At 39.5% G+C, this 17,938-nt stretch overlaps 1 protein-coding gene across 1 annotated transcript in view; it reads right to left on the minus strand.

Annotated features, from left to right (window-relative positions):
* Positions 1–4,667: 4,667 nt before the first annotated feature.
* The window catches only part of LOC115123907 (tetratricopeptide repeat protein 39B), a 58,808-nt gene continuing 45,537 nt past the window's right edge, over positions 4,668–17,938 (minus strand). The window contains exons 17-21 of the mRNA XM_065025157.1: positions 11,797–11,917; positions 11,496–11,607; positions 8,991–9,108; positions 7,846–7,962; positions 4,668–4,982 (exon numbers count right to left, since the gene is read on the minus strand). Of these exons, the coding sequence (XP_064881229.1) occupies positions 4,886–4,982; positions 7,846–7,962; positions 8,991–9,108; positions 11,496–11,607; positions 11,797–11,917 (565 nt within the window). The 3' untranslated portion in view covers positions 4,668–4,885. The remainder of the gene's footprint in view (positions 4,983–7,845; positions 7,963–8,990; positions 9,109–11,495; positions 11,608–11,796; positions 11,918–17,938) is intronic.

Genomic DNA, 17,938 nt, shown 5'->3' on the forward strand with positions numbered 1-17,938 from the left:
CATATGTACAAAAAGCTTATTTCTCTCATATTTTGTGCACAAATTTGTTTACATCCGTGTTAGTGAACATTTCTCCTTTGCCAAGATAATCCATCCACCTGTCAGGTGTGGCATATCAAGAAGCTGATTAAACAGCATGATCATTACACAGGTGCACCTTGTGCTGGGGACAATAAAAGGCCACTCTAAAATGTGACACAACACAATGCCACAGATGTCTCAAGTTTTGAGGGAGCCTGCAATTGGCATGCTGACTGCAGATTCGAATGTCCACCAGAGATGTTGCCAGAGAATTGAATGTTAATTTCTCTACCATAAGCCGTCGTTTTAGAGAACTTGTCAGTACGTCCAACCGGCCTCACGACCGCAGACCACGTGTAACCCAGGACCTCCACATCCGGCTTCTTCACCTGTGGGATCGTCTGAGACCAGCCATCCGGACAGCTGATGAAACGGTGGGTTTTCACAATTGAAGAATTTCTGCACAAACTGTTTGAAACCACCTCCGGGAAGCTGCGCTATCTGTGACCAACAGATTCATATCTGTATGCCCAGTCACGCGAAATCCATAGATTAGGGTCTAATTAATCTGTGACCAACAGATTCAGATCTGTATGCCCAGTCACGTGAAATCCATAGATTAGGGTCTAATTAATTTGTGACCAACAGATTCAGATCTGTATGCCCAGTCACGCGAAATCCATAGATTAGGGTCTAATTAATCTGTGACCAACAGATTCATATCTGTATGCCCAGTCACGTGAAATCCATAGATTAGGGTCTAATTCATTTCAATCAATTGACTGATTTCCTTATATGAAACTGTAACTCTTGAAATCGTTGCGTTTATATTTTGTTCAGTGTAAACATTTATTTTGGCTCGTCATCAAGCTCGAGACACCCCGCTCTGCGCAACTGGGTCCTGGACTTCCTGACGGGCCGCCCCCAGGTGGTGAGGGTAGGTAACAACATCTCCACCCCGCTGATCCTCAACACTGGGGCCCCACAAGGGTGCGTTCTGAGCCCTCTCCTGTACTCCCTGTTCACCCACGACTGCGTGGCCATGCACGCCTCCAACTCAATAATCAAGTTTGCGGACGACACTACAGTGGTAGGCTTGATTACCAACAACGACGAGATGGCCTACAGGGAGGAGGTGAGGGCGCTCGGAGTGTGGTGTCAGGAAAATAACCTCACACCCAACGTAAACAAAACAAAGGAGATGAACGTGGACTTCAGGAAACAGCAGAGGGAACACCCCCCTATCCACATCGATGGAACAGTAGTGGAGAGGGTAGTAAGTTTTAAGTTCCTCAGCGTACACATCACGGACAAACTGAATTGGTCCACCCACACAGACAGCATCGTGAAGAAGGCGCAGCAGCGCCTCTTCAACCTCAGGAGGCTGAAGAAATTCAGCTTGTCACCAAAAGCACTCACAAACTTCTAGATTCACAATCGAGAGCATCCTGATCTTGCTGTATCATCGCCTGGTACGGCAACTGCTCTGCCCACAACCGTAAGGCTCTCCAGAGGGTAGTGAGGTCTGCACAACGCATCACCGGGGGCAAACTACCTGCCCTCCAGGACACCTACACCACCCGATGTCACAGGAAGGCCATAAAGATCATCAAGGACAATAACCACCCGAGGCACTGCCTGTTCACCCCGCTATCATCCAGAAGGCGAGGTCAGTACAGGTGCATTAAAGCTGGTACCGAGAAACTGAAAAACAGCTTCTATCTCAAGGCCATCAGACTGTTAAACAGCCACCACTAACATTGAGTGGCTGCTGCCAACATACTGACTCAACTCCAGCCATTTTAATAATGGGAATTTATGTAGAATATATCACTAGCCACTTTAATAATGTAAAAATTGAATGAAAAAATGTATCACTAGCCACTTTAAACAATGCCACTTCATATAATGTTTACATACCCTACATTAATCATCTCACATGTATATACTGCACTCAATACCATCTACTGCATCTTGCCTATGCCGTTCTGTACCATCACTCATTCATATATCTTTATGTACATATTCTTCATTCCTTTACACTTGTGTCTATAAGGTAGTAGTTTGGAATTGTTAGTTAGATTACTTGTTGGTTATTACTGCATTGTCGGAACTAGAAGCACAAGCATTTCGCTACACTCGCATTAACATCTGTTAACCATGTGACCAATAACATCTGTTAACCATGTGACCAATAACATCTGCTAACCATGTGACCAATAACATCTGCTAACCATGTGACCAATAACATCTGCTAACCATGTGACCAATAACATCTGTTAACCATGTGACCAATAACATCTGTTAACCATGTGACCAATAACATCTGCTAACCATGTGACCAATAACATCTGTTAACCATGTGACCAATAACATCTGTTAACCATGTGACCAATAACATCTGTTAACCATGTGACCAATAACATCTGTTAACCATGTGACCAATAACATCTGCTAACCATGTGACCAATAACATATGCTAACCATGTGACCAATAACATATGCTAACCATGTGACCAATAACATCTGCTAACCATGTGACCAATAACATCTGTTAACCATGTGACCAATAACATCTGTTAACCATGTGACCAATAACATCTGTTAACCATGTGACCAAGAACATCTGTTAACCATGTGACCAATAACATCTGTTAACCATGTGACCAATAACATCTGTTAACCATGTGTATGTGACCAATAACATCTGCTAACCATGTGACCAATAACATCTGTTAACCATGTGACCAATAACATCTGCTAACCATGTGACCAATAACATCTGCTAACCATGTGACCAATAACATCTGCTAACCATGTGACCAATAACATCTGTTAACCATGTGACCAATAACATCTGCTAACCATGTGACCAATAACATCTGTTAACCATGTGACCAATAACATCTGTTAACCATGTGACCAATAACATCTGTTAACCATGTGACCAATAACATCTGTTAACCATGTGACCAATAACATCTGTTAACCATGTGACCAATAACATCTGTTAACCATGTGACCAATAACATCTGTTAACCATGTGACCAATAACAATCTGTTAACCATGTGACCAATAACAATCTGTTAACCATGTGACCAATAACATCTGCTAACCATGTGACCAATAACATCTGCTAACCATGTGACCAATAACATCTGTTAACCATGTGACCAATAACATCTGTTAACCATGTGACCAATAACATCTGCTAACCATGTGACCAATAACATCTGTTAACCATGTGTATGTGACCAATAACATTTGATTTGATTTATACTCCAGCTTTTTGGGATTTGTGATCAAATGTTTACTTGTATTTCAGTTAATTTTATGCCCAACAGCAAATTAATGGTAAATAATGTATTGTCTTTTTAGAGTCACTTAAATAAGAATAGAATATGTTTCTAAACACTTCTACATTCATGTGGATGTTACCATGACTACAGATAATCATGAATGAATGCGAACCTCTCACCATTACCAGTAACAGGGAGAAATGCTAATCTCTCACCATTACCAGTAACAGGGAGAAATGCTAATCTCTCACCATTACCAGTAACAGGGAGAAATGCTAATCTCTCACCATTACCAGTAACAGGGAGAAATGCTAATCTCTCACCATTACCAGTAACAGGGAGAAATGCTAATCTCTCACCATTACCAATAACAGGGAGAAATGCTAATCTCTCACCATTACTAATAACAAGGGAGGTTAGCATTTTTGCTAATCTCTCACCATTACCAATAACAGGGAGAAATGCTAATCTCTCACCATTACTAATAACAAGGGAGGTTAGCATTTTTGCTAATCTCTCACCATTACTAATAACAGGGGAGGTTAGCATTTTTTGGGGGGGGGTGGGGGGTTGTACTATGTTTAAACTCATCATTATTCATCCATTAATTTCTATTGGGCACATCATAATACAAAACAAACTGCAAATGCATCCAACAGGTTTGTAGTCACACAAGCTTAGTGGTCAATGTGTGCTATGAATATGGTACCAAAATACTAAACCTTTGACAAAAATGTCATGAACTGTAAGTGAATTTGTCCAAATAGCCTACTTATCAAACCTTCAAATAGGGGGACTAGATACATAAAGCGCATTTCATTTCTGAACGGTAAAAACAGACATGTATGAAAACACCCTCTAATAAAAAGGGGGCCATTCTGTCACCTCATAAAACCTCTTGGATCTCAAATCTCCTCTCTCCTCCCCTCCCCCCTCCTCTCCCTCTCTCCTCCCCCTCTCCCCCTCCTCCTCTCCCCTCCCCCTCTTCCTCTCCCCCCCTCCTCCTCCCCTCCCCTCTCCTCTCCTCTCCCCCTCCTCCTCCCCCTCCTCCCCCTCTCCTCCTCCCCCCTCCTCTCTCCTCCCCCTCTCCTTCTCCTCCCCCTCCTCCCCTCTCCTCTCTCCTCCCCCCTCCTCCCCTCTCCTCTCTCCTCTCCCCTCTCCTCCCCTCTCCTCCCCTCCTTCTCCTCCCCCCTCTCCTCCCCCTCCTCTCTCCTCCTCCTCTCTCCTCTCCCCCCTCTCCCCCCCCTCCTCTCCCCCCTCCTCTCTCCTCCCCCCTCCTCCTCCTCTCCCCCTCCTCTCTCCTCTCCCCCCTCCTCCTCCTCTCCCCCCTCCTCTCTCCTCTCCCCAAGGTTCTGTAAAAAATCTGTAAAATCTGTTCTGTAAAATCGATTGTAGTTGGGCTGTAGTTATGGTGTAAAATCGATTGTAGTTGGGCTGTAGTTATGGTGTAAAATCGATTGTAGTTGGGCTGTAGTTATGGTGTAAAATCGATTGTAGTTGGGCTGTAGTTATGGTGTAAAATCGGTTGTAGTCTGATTGTAGTTGGGCTGTAGTTGGGCTGTAGTTATGGTGTGCTGACAGGCGATCCCTTGAGACTGTTGAGAGCTGCGTGGATCCGGAAGTGAAGCCTGGACTCCATGGAGTAGTCCTTGTAGTTCAACCTAGTCACACACAGACAAACACACGCACACACACACAGTATTGTATTACAATATTAGTGTAACTAACAGAAGAACGTGGGCGTCTGTATCTCAGATGGTAGAGCATGACGCTTGCGTCGCCGGCAGCGTAGCCTAGTGGTTAGAGTGTAGAGGCGGTATGGTAGCCTAGTGGTTAGAGTGTAGAGGTGGTAGGGTAGCCTAGTGGTTAGAGTGTAGAGGAGGCAGGGTAGCCTAGTGGTTAGAGTGTAGAGGGGGCAGGGTAGCCTAGTGGTTAGAGTGTAGAGGCGGTATGGTAGCCTAGTGGTTAGAGTGTAGAGGTGGTAGGGTAGCCTAGTGGTTAGAGTGTAGAGGAGGCAGGGTAGCCTAGTGGTTAGAGTGTAGAGGGGGCAGGGTAGCCTAGTGGTTAGAGTGTAGAGGCGGTATGGTAGCCTAGTGGTTAGAGTGTAGAGGCAGTAGGGTAGCCTAGTGGTTAGAGTGTAGAGGTGGTAGGGTAGCCTAGTGGTTAGAGTGTAGAGGCGGTAGGGTAGCCTAGTGGTTAGAGTGTAGAGGCGGTAGGGTAGCCTAGTGGTTAGAGTGTAGAGGCGGTATGGTAGCCTAGTGGTTAGAGTGTAGAGGCGGTAGGGTAGCCTAGTGGTTAGAGTGTAGAGGCGGTAGGGTAGCCTAGTGGTTAGAGTGTAGAGGCGGTAGGGTAGCCTAGTGGTTAGAGTGTAGAGGCGGTATGGTAGCCTAGTGGTTAGAGTGTAGAGGCGGTATGGTAGCCTAGTGGTTAGAGTGTAGAGGTGGTAGGGTAGCCTAGTGGTTAGAGTGTAGAGGGGGTAGGGTAGCCTAGTGGTTAGAGTGTAGAGGTGGTAGGGTAGCCTAGTGGTTAGAGTGTAGAGGTGGTAGGGTAGCCTAGTGGTTAGAGTGTAGAGGCGGTAGGGTAGCCTAGTGGTTAGAGTGTAGAGGCGGTATGGTAGCCTAGTGGTTAGAGTGTAGAGGCGGTAGGGTAGCCTAGTGGTTAGAGTGTAGAGGCGGTATGGTAGCCTAGTGGTTAGAGTGTAGAGGCGGTAGGGTAGCCTAGTGGTTAGAGTGTAGAGGCGGTAGGGTAGCCTAGTGGTTAGAGTGTAGAGGTGGTATGCTAGCCTAGTGGTTAGAGTGTAGAGGCAGTAGGGTAGCCTAGTGGTTAGAGTGTAGAGGTGGTATGGTAGCCTAGTGGTTAGAGTGTAGAGGCGGTATGGTAGCCTAGTGGTTAGAGTGTAGAGGCGGTAGGGTAGCCTAGTGGTTAGAGTGTAGAGGTGGTATGGTAGCCTAGTGGTTAGAGTGTAGAGGCGGTATGGTAGCCTAGTGGTTAGAGTGTAGAGGCGGTAGGGTAGCCTAGTGGTTAGAGTGTAGAGGTGGTATGGTAGCCTAGTGGTTAGAGTGTAGAGGCTGTATGGTAGCCTGTATGGTAGCCTGACAAGGTAAAAATCGTTCTGCCCTCTGAACAAGGCAGTTAACCCAATGTTCCTAGGCTGTCATTGTAAATAATAATTTGTTCTTAACTGACTAGTTAAATAAAGGTAAAATAGTGACTTCCATATGTCGAACGTATACAGACCGTGGCTCTGGATAGAAGTGTCTGCTAAACGGTATATTACATGTGATCCAGGCTGCGGCCCAAAACGACACCCTTCTCCCTATACAGCTCCTTTTTAAATAAGTACTACAACCTATTCCCTATGTAGTGTACTGAATAGGGAGCCATGCGGACAGACTTACTTGGCGTTCTCTATGTACTGAATAGGGAGCCATGCAGACAGACTTACTTGGCGTTCTCTATGTACTGAATAGGGAGCCATGCAGACAGACTTACTTGGCGTTCTCTATGTACTGAATAGGGAGCCATGCGGACAGACTTACTTGGCGTTCTCTATGTACTGAATAGGGAGCCATGCGGACAGACTTACTTGGCGTTCTCTATGTACTGAATAGGGAGCCATGCGGACAGACTTACTTGGCGTTCTCTATGTACCGAATAGGGAGCCATGCGGACAGACTTACTTGGCGTTCTCTATGTACTGAATAGGGAGCCATGCGGACAGACTTACTTGGCGTTCTCTATGTACTGAATAGGGAGCCATGCAGACAGACTTACTTGGCGTTCTCTATGTACTGAATAAGGAGCCATGCAGACAGACTTACAGCGTTCTCTATGTACTGAATAGGGAGCCATGCGGACAGACTTACTTGGCGTTCTCTATGTACCGAATAGGGAGCCATGCGGACAGACTTACTTGGCGTTCTCTATGTACTGAATAGGGAGCCATGCGGACAGACTTACTTGGCGTTCTCTATGTACTGAATAGGGAGCCATGCAGACAGACTTACTTGGCGTTCTCTATGTACTGAATAGGGAGCCATGCGGACAGACTTACTTGGCGTTCTCTATGTACCGAATAGGGAGCCATGCGGACAGACTTACTTGGCGTTCTCTATGTACTGAATAGGGAGCCATGCGGACAGACTTACTTGGCGTTCTCTATGTACTGAATAGGGAGCCATGCAGACAGACTTACTTGGCGTTCTCTATGTACTGAATAAGGAGCCATGCAGACAGACTTACTTGGCGTTCTCTATGTACTGAATAGGGAGCCATGCGGACAGACTTACTTGGCGTTCTCTATGTACCGAATAGGGAGCCATGCGGACAGACTTACTTGGCGTTCTCTATGTACTGAATAGGGAGCCATGCGGACAGACTTACTTGGCGTTCTCTATGTACTGAATAGGGAGCCATGCAGACAGACTTACTTGGCGTTCTCTATGTACTGAATAAGGAGCCATGCAGACAGACTTACTTGGCGTTCTCTATGTACTGAATAGGGAGCCATGCGGACAGACTTACTTGGCGTTCTCTATGTATCGTGTGGCCTTGATGAAGTCCCCCTGTTGTTTGTAGAGTAGACCCAACTCATACAGGGTGAAGGGGATCAGGTAGTGGTCAAATCTGATTCTCCGCTCACTAGGGGAGAGGAGAGGGGAGGGGGAGAGAGAGAGAGAGAGAGAGAGGGGAGGGGAGGGGAGGAGAGAGGAGGGGAGTGGAGAGGAGAGAGGAGGAGAGAGGAGGGGAGTGGAGAGAGAGAGAGAGAGAGGAGGACGGGGGAGGGGAGGAGGGGTATGGAGAGAGGAGGGGGAGAGGAGGGGTGAGAAGAGGTATGGAGATAGGAGGGGTGAGGGAGGACGGGAGGGGTATGGAGAGAGGAGGGGTGAGGGGGGAGGACGGGAGGGGTATGGAGATAGGAGGGGTGAGGGGAGGACGGGAGGGGTATGGGAGAGGAGGGGTGAGGGGAGGAGGGGCATCACATACATGGTCTACACATACTGAGACAGAGAGGTGCTGTTTCGCTCTTATCAAAGATTTACGTGTTTTCTTTCGGGGCGTGTCTCGGTCAAATAAATAAAGTAGGACAGGCCAATAACGCCTGCCTTGGTGAGGGTTGTATTAGGGGTTGCTGAACGAAACACCTGGACAGAACCTGTGTGGGCGTGTCATACCTGGACAGAACCTGTGTGGGCGTGTCACACCTGGACAGAACCTGTGTGGGCGTGTTACACCTGGACAGAACCTGTGTGGGCGTGTCACACCTGGACAGAACCTGTGTGGGCGTGTCACACCTGGACAGAACCTGTGTGGGCGTGTCGCACCTGGACAGAACCTGTGTGGGCGTGTCACACCTGGACAGAACCTGTGTGGGCGTGTCACACCTGGACAGAACCTGTGTGGGCGTGTCACACCTGGACAGAACCTGTGTGGGCGTGTCGCACCTGGACAGAACCTGTGTGGGCGTGTCACACCTGGACAGAACCTGTGTGGGCGTGTCACACCTGGACAGAACCTGTGTGGGCGTGTCACACCTGGACAGAACCTGTATGGGCGTGTCGCACCTGGACAGAACCTGTGTGGGCGTGTCACACCTGGACAGAACCTGTGTGGAGCAGAGCTGGACAGAACCTGTGTGGGCGTGTCATACCTGTGTGGGCATGTCTTACCTGGACAGAACCTGTGTGAAGCAGAGCTCGGCCTGCAGTAGTCTTCCCAGGTGTTTAAGACAGAGGCCTTTTAACATCTGAACCAGACACTGGTCATCAGGATGGTACTCTGACGGACCTGGGGGGGGGAGAGATGGCAGCAGTCAAGTTTTAGACTGATCCAATGAACCATTGTATTTCTGGTCAAAATGTTGTACCAAGACTGCCCAAATGTGTCTAATTGGTTTATTAAAACATTTTAAAGTTCATAACTGTAAACTCTCCTCAACAATAGCATGGCATTTATCACTGTAACAGCTACTGTTAATTGGACAGTGCAGTTTGATTAAGTTAAGATGAATGAACCATTTAATTTCTGTTCAAAATGTTGTATCAACAGTGCCCAAATGTGCCTAACTGGTCAGTATATACATTTTCAAGTAAATGACTGTAAACTCTCCTCAAACAATCAATGGCATTTATCACTGTAACAGCTACTGAAAATTGGACAGTGCAGTTTGATTAGCAAGAAGTTAAGCTTTCTGCCTGAATAAGACATGTCTATGTCCTGAGAAATGTTGTTGTTACTTACAACCTCATGCTAATCACATTAGCACACGTTAGCTCAACCATCCCGCAGCGGGACCCATCGATCCTGATGAAGTTTTAAAGATGAGTTGTGAATGTGTGTTTACTGGGGTCGTGTGTGTGTGTGTGTGTTTACTGGGGTCGTGTGTTTGTGAGTTTACTGGGGTCGTGTGTTTGTGAGTTTACTGGGGCCGTGTGTGTGTGTGAGTTTACTGGGGTCGTGTGTGTGTGTGTGAGTTTACTGGGGTCGTGTGTGTGTGTGTGAGTTTACTGGGGTCGTGTGTGTGTGTGTGAGTTTACTGGGGTCGTGTGTGTGTGTGAGTTTACTGGGGCCGTGTGTGTGTGTGAGTTTACTGGGGCCGTGTGTGTGTGTGAGTTTACTGGGGTCGTGTGTGTGTGTGTGAGTTTACTGGGGTCGTGTGTGTGTGTGTGAGTTTACTGGGGTCGTGTGTGTGTGTGTGAGTTTACTGGGGTCGTGTGTGTGTGTGAGTTTACTGGGGTCGTGGGTGTGTGTGAGTTTACTGGGGTCGTGTGTGTGTGAGTTTACTGGGGTCGTGTGTGTGTGAGTTTACTGGGGTCGTGTGTGTGTGAGTTTACTGGGGTCGTGTGTGTGTGAGTTTACTGGGGTCGTGTGTGTGTGTGTTTACTGGGGTCGTGTGTTTGTGAGTTTACTGGGGTCGTGTGTGTGTGTGTTTACTGGGGCCGTGTGTGTGTGTGTGTTTACTGGGGCCGTGTGTGTGTGTGTTTACTGGGGTCGTGTGTGTGTGAGTTTACTGGGATCGTGTGTGTGTGTGTTTACGTGTGTGTGTGTGTTTACTGGGATCGTGTGTGTGTGTGTGTGTGTGTGTGTGTGTGTGTTTACTGGGGTTGTGTGTGTGTGTGTGTTTACTGGGGTCGTGTGTGTGTGTGTGTTTACTGGGGTCGTGTGTGTGTGAGTTTACTGGGGTCGTGTGTGTGTTTACGTTTACTGGGGTCGTGTGTGTGTGTGTTTACGTTTACTGGGGTCGTGTGTGTGTGTGTTTACGTTTACTGGGGTCGTGTGTGTGTGTGTGTGTTTACTGGGGTCGTGTGTGTGTGTGTGTGTTTACTGGGGTCGTGTGTGTGTGTGAGTTTACTGGGGTCGTGTGTGTGTGTGTGAGTTTACTGGGGTCGTGTGTGTGTGTGAGTTTACTGGGGTCGTGTGTGTGTGTGTGAGTTTACTGGGGTCGTGTGTGTGTGTGAGTTTACTGGGGCCGTGTGTGTGTGTGTTTACTGGGGCCGTGTGTGTGTGAGTTTACTGGGGCCTTGTGTGTGTGAGTTTACTGGGGTCGTGTGTGTGTGTGAGTTTACTGGGGTCGTGTGTGTGTGTGTGTACTGGGGTCGTGTGTGTGTGTGTACTGGGGTCGTGTGTGTGTGTGTGTTTACTGGGGTCGTGTGTGTGTGTGTGTTTACTGGGGTCGTGTGTGTGTGAGTTTACTGGGGTCGTGTGTGTGTGAGTTTACTGGGGTCGTGTGTGTGTGTGAGTTTACTGGGGTCGTGTGTGTGTGAGTTTACTGGGGTCGTGTGTGTGTGAGTTTACTGGGGTCGTGTGTGTGTGTGTTTACTGGGGTCGTGTGTGTGTGTGTTTACTGGGGTCGTGTGTGTGTGTGTTTACTGGGGTCGTGTGTGTGTGTGTTTACGTTTACTGGGATCGTGTGTGTGTGTGTTTACTGGGGTCGTGTGTGTGTGTGTGTGTTTACGTTTACTGGGATCGTGTGTGTGTGTTTACTGGGGTCGTGTGTGTGTGTGTGTTTACTGGGGTCGTGTGTGTGTGTGTGTGTTTACTGGGGTCGTGTGTGTGTGTGTTTACTGGGGTCGTGTGTGTGTGTGTGTGTTTACTGGGGTCGTGTGTGTGTGTGTGTTTACTGGGGTCGTGTGTGTTTGTGTGTTTACTGGGGTCGTGTGTGTTTGTGTGTTTACTGGGGTCGTTGCGTAGCTCCTCCTCTGTCTTCTCTATGGTGATGAGGAGACTCTCTGTGGTGTCTGCTCTCTTCCCTACAATGGTGAAACCATTCCATACGTACATCATCTCCTACACACACACACACACACACACACACACACAGAGAGAGAGAGAGGGGGAGAAGCATCAGAATGGAAAAAAGTTATTAAGTCTGTGTCTATATCTGTGTGTGTGTGTCTGTGTGTGTGTATATCTGTGGGTGTGTCTGTGTGAATCTGTGTGTATATCTGTGTGTGTGTATCTGTGTGTGTGTGTTACCAGTGCTGGGACCACCAGTTTGACAGGGTTTCTGGCGTTGTATCTTCGTGATTTCCTCACTGCAAACTTCTCAGTAGGTATGGACTTCCCTGCTAGTCTCTGCTTCAGCCCCTCTACCTGCCTACTCACACACACACACACACACACAACATAGTCATAGCCAGAGCCATGAAGAATGTATGTAATGTATGTAATGTAGTAATGTAGTAATGTATGTAATGTAGTAATGTAGTAATGTATGTAATGTAGTAATGTATGTAATGTATGTAATGTATGTATGTAATGTAAGTAATGTATGTAATGTAGTAATGTATGTAATGTATGTAATGTAAGTAATGTAAGTAATGTAAGTAATGTATGTAATGTATGTAATGTAAGTAATGTAAGTAATGTAAGTAATGTATGTAATGTATGTAATGTAAGTAATGTAAGTAATGTATGTAATGTATGTAATGTATGTATGTAATGTAAGTAATGTAAGTAATGTAAGTAATGTATGTAATGTATGTAATGTAAGTAATGTAAGTAATGTAAGTAATGTATGTAATGTATGTAATGTAAGTAATGTAAGTAATGTATGTAATGTAGTAATGTATGTATGTAATGTATGTAATGTAGTAATGTATGTATGTAATGTATGTAATGTATGTAATGTATGTATGTAATGTATGTAATGTAGTAATGTATGTAATGTAGTAATGTATGTAATGTATGTAATGTATGTAATGTATGTAATGTATGTATGTAATGTATGTAATGTAGTAATGTATGTAATGTAGTAATGTATGTAATGTAGTAATGTAGTAATGTAAGTAATGTAGTAATGTATGTAATGTATGTAATGTATGTAATGTATGTAATGTAGTAATGTATGTAATGTATGTAATGTATGTAATGTATGTAATGTATGTAATGTATGTAATGTAAGTAATGTAGTAATGTATGTAATGTATGTAATGTATGTAATGTATGTAATGTATGTAATGTATGTAATGTATGTAATGTATGTATGTAATGTATGTAATGTAGTAATGTATGTAATGTAGTAATGTAAGTAATGTAGTAATGTATGTAATGTATGTATGTAATGTATGTAATGTAGTAATGTATGTAATGTAGTAATGTATGTAATGTAGTAATGTAAGTAATGTAGTAATGTATGTAATGTATGTAATGTATGTAATGTATGTAATGTATGTATGTAATGTATGTAATGTAGTAATGTATGTAATGTAGTAATGTAGTAATGTAAGTAATGTAGTAATGTATGTAATGTATGTAATGTATGTAATGTATGTAATGTATGTAATGTATGTAATGTATGTATGTAATGTATGTAATGTAGTAATGTATGTAATGTAGTAATGTATGTAATGTAGTAATGTAGTAATGTAAGTAATGTAGTAATGTATGTAATGTAGTAATGTATGTATGTAATGTATGTAATGTATGTAATGTATGTATGTAATGTATGTAATGTAGTAATGTATGTAATGTAGTAATGTATGTAATGTAGTAATGTATGTAATGTAGTAATGTATGTAATGTAGTAATGTATGTAATGTAGTAATGTATGTAATGTAAGTAATGTATGTAATGTAGTAATGTATGTAATGTAGTAATGTATGTAATGTATGTAATGTATGTAATGTAGTAATGTATGTATGTAATGTATGTAATGTATGTAATGTATGTATGTAATGTATGTAATGTAGTAATGTATGTAATGTAGTAATGTATGTAATGTAGTAATGTATGTAATGTAGTAATGTATGTAATGTAGTAATGTATGTAATGTAGTAATGTATGTAATGTATGTAATGTAGTAATGTATGTAATGTATGTAATGTATGTAATGTAGTAATGTATGTAATGTAGTAATGTATGTAATGTATGTAATGTATGTAATGTAGTAATGTATGTAATGTAGTAATGTATGTAATGTATGTAATGTATGTAATGTAGTAATGTATGTAATGTAGTAATGTATGTAATGTAGTAATGTATGTAATGTAGTAATGTATGTAATGTATGTAATGTATGTAATGTAGTAATGTATGTAATGTATGTATGTAATGTATGTAATGTAGTAATGTATGTAATGTATGTAATGTAAGTCATGTATGTAATGTAAGTCATGTATGTAATGTAAGTAATGTATGTAATGTAAGTAATGTATGTAATGTAAGTAATGTATGTATGTAATGTAAGTAATGTAAGTAATGTAAGTAATGTATGTATGTAATGTAAGTAATGTAGTAATGTATGTAATGTAGTAATGTATGTAATGTATGTAATGTAAGTAATGTATGTAATGTAAGTAATGTATGTAATGTATGTAATGTAAGTATGTCATGTATGTAATGTAAGTAATGTATGTAATGTAAGTAATGTATGTAATGTATGTCATGTATGTAATGTAAGTAATGTAAGTATGTAATGTAAGTAATGTATGTAATGTAAGTAATGTAAGTAATGTATGTAATGTATGTCATGTAAGTAATGTATGTATTTAATGTAAGTAATGTATGTAATGTAAGTAATGTAAGTAATGTAAGTATGTAATGTAAGTAATGTAAGTATGTAATGTAAGTAGTGTATGTAATGTAAGTAATGTAAGTAATGTATGTCATGTAAGTAATGTATGTAATGTAATTAATGTATGTATGTAATGTATGTAATGTAAGTAATGTAAGTATGTAATGTAAGTAGTGTATGTAATGTAAGTAATGTAGTAATGTATGTAATATAAGTAATGTAATGTATGTAATGTAAGTAATGTAAGTAATGTATGTAATGTATGTAATGTAGTAATGTATGTAATGTATGTAATGTAGTAATGTATGTAATGTAAGTAATGTAAGTAATGTATGTATGTAATGTAGTAATGTATGTAATGTATGTAATGTAGTAATGTATGTAATGTATGTAATGTAGTAATGTATGTATGTAATGTATGTAATGTAAGTAATGTATGTAATGTATGTCATGTAAGTAATGTATGTAATGTAAGTAATGTAAGTATGTAATGTAAGTAGTGTATGTAATGTATGTAATGTAAGTAATGTAAGTATGTAATGTAAGTAATGTATGTAATGTAAGTACTGTAAGTAATGTATGTAATGTAAGTAATGTATGTATGTAATGTATGTAATGTAAGTAATGTATGTAATGTAAGTAATGTATGTAATGTAAGTAATGTATGTCATGTAAGTAATGTAGTAATGTATGTAATGTAAGTAAGGTATGTCATGTATGTAAGTAATGTATGTAATGTAAGTATGTAATGTAAGTAATGTAAGTATGTAATGTAAGTAATGTCTGTAATGTAAGTATGTAATGTAAGTAATGTAAGTAATGTATGTAAGTAATGTATGTAAGTAATGTATGTAATGTAAGTCATGTAAGTAATGTATGTAATGTAGTAATGTATGTAATGTAGTAATGTATGTAATGTAGTAATGTATGTAATGTAGTAATGTATGTAATGTAAGCAATGTAAGTAATGTATGTAATGTAGTAATGTATGTAATGTATGTAATGTATGTAATGTATGTAATGTAGTAATGTATGTAATGTATGTAATGTAGTAATGTATGTAATGTATGTAATGTAGTAATGTATGTAATGTATGTAATGTAGTAATGTATGTAATGTATGTAATGTATGTAAGTATGTAATGTAGTAATGTATGTAATGTATGTAATGTAGTAATGTATGTAATGTATGTAATGTATGTAATGTATGTAATGTATGTAATGTAGTAATGTATGTAATGTATGTAATGTAAGTAATGTAAGTATGTAATGTAGTAATGTATGTAATGTATGTAATGTATGTAATGTAAGTAACGTAGTAATGTATGTAATGTATGTAATGCAGTAATGTATGTAATGTAAGTAATGTATGTAATGTATGTAATGTAGTAATGTATGAAATGTATGTAATGTATGTAATGTATGTAATGTAAGTAATGTAGTAATGTATGTAATGTAGTAATGTATGTAATGTAAGTAATGTAAGTATGTAATGTAAGTAATGTATGTAATGTATGTAATGTATGTAATGTAGTAATGTATGTAATGTATGTAATGTAAGTAATGTAAGTAATGTAAGTAATGTATGTAATGTAAGTAATGTATGTAATGTAGTAATGTATGTAATGTAGTAATGTATGTAAGTATGTAATGTATGTAATGTAAGTAATGTATGTAATGTAAGTAATGTATGTAATGTAGTAATGTAGTAATGTATGTAATGTAGTAATGTAGTAATGTAAGTAATGTATGTAATGTATGTAATGTATGTAATGTAGTAATGTAAGTAATGTATGTAATGTATGTAATGTAGTAATGTATGTAATGTATGTAATGTAAGTAATGTAGTAATGTATGTAATGTAGTAATGTATGTAATGTAAGTAATGTAAGTATGTAATGTAAGTAATGTATGTAATGTAGTAATGTATGTAATGTAGTAATGTATGTAATGTATGTAATGTAAGTAATGTATGTAATGTATGTAATGTATGTAATGTAAGTAATGTAAGTAATGTATGTAATGTATGTAATGTATGTAATGTATGTAATGTATGTAATGTATGTAATGTAAGTAATGTAAGTAATGTATGTAATGTATGTATGTAATGTAGTAATGTATGTAAGTATGTAATGTATGTAATGTATGTAATGTAGTAATGTATGTAATGTATGTAATGTAAGTAATGTATGTATGTAATGTATGTAATGTAAGTAATGTATGTAATGTAGTAATGTATGTAATGTATGTAATGTATGTAATGTATGTAATGTAAGTAATGTAAGTAATGTATGTAATGTATGTAGTAATGTAGTAATGTATGTAAGTATGTAATGTATGTAATGTATGTAATGTAGTAATGTATGTAATGTATGTAATGTAAGTAATGTATGTATGTAATGTATGTAATGTAAGTAATGTATGTAATGTAGTAATGTATGTAATGTATGTAATGTAAGTAATGTAGTAATGTAAGTAATGTATGTAATGTATGTATGTAATGTAGTAATGTAGTAATGTAGTAATGTATGTAATGTATGTAATGTATGTAATGTAAGTAATGTATGTAATGTAAGTAATGTATGTAATGTATGTAATGTAAGTAATGTATGTAATGTAAGTAATGTATGTAATGTATGTATGTATGTAATGTATGTAATGTATGTAATGTATGTAATGTAGTAATGTATGTAATGTATGTAATGTAGTAATGTATGTAATGTATGTAATGTATGTAATGTAAGTAATGTATGTAATGTGTAATGTAATGTATGTAAGTAATGTATGTATGTATGTATGTAATGTATGTAATGTATGTAATGTAGTAATGTATGTAATGTGTAATGTATGTAATGTATGTAATGTATGTAATGTATGTAATGTATGTAATGTATGTAATGTATGTATGTATGTAATGTATGTAATGTATGTAAGTATGTAATGTAGTAATGTATGTAATGTATGTAATGTAATGTAGTAATGTATGTAATGTATGTAATGTATGTAATGTATGTAATGTAAGTAATGTATGTAAGTAATGTATGTATGTAATGTATGTAATGTATGTAATGTATGTAATGTAAGTAATGTATGTAATGTATGTAATGTATGTAATGTAAGTAATGTAGTAATGTATGTAATGTATGTAATGTATGTAATGTATGTAATGTATGTAATGTAGTAATGTATGTAATGTAGTAATGTATGTAATGTATGTAATGTAAGTAATGTAAGTAATGTATGTAATGTATGTAATGTAGTAATGTATGTAATGTATGTAATGTATGTAATAAGTAATGTAGTAAATGTAATGTATGTAATGTATGTAATGTATGTATGTATGTAATGTAAATGTAATGTATGTAATGTATGTAATGTAGTAATGTATGTAATGTAATGTAGTAATGTATGTAATGTATGTATGTATGTATGTATGTATGTATGTAATGTAATGTAATGTATTAATGTATGTAATGTATGTAAATGTATGTAATGTGTAATGTATGTAATGTGTAATGTAATGTATGTAATGTATGTAATGTATGTATGTGTAATGTAAGTAATGTAATGTATGTAATGTATGTAATGTATGTAATGTATGTAAT

Source organism: Oncorhynchus nerka, linkage group LG12, assembly GCF_034236695.1.
Source record: "Oncorhynchus nerka isolate Pitt River linkage group LG12, Oner_Uvic_2.0, whole genome shotgun sequence".
Taxonomy (NCBI): domain Eukaryota; kingdom Metazoa; phylum Chordata; class Actinopteri; order Salmoniformes; family Salmonidae; genus Oncorhynchus; species Oncorhynchus nerka.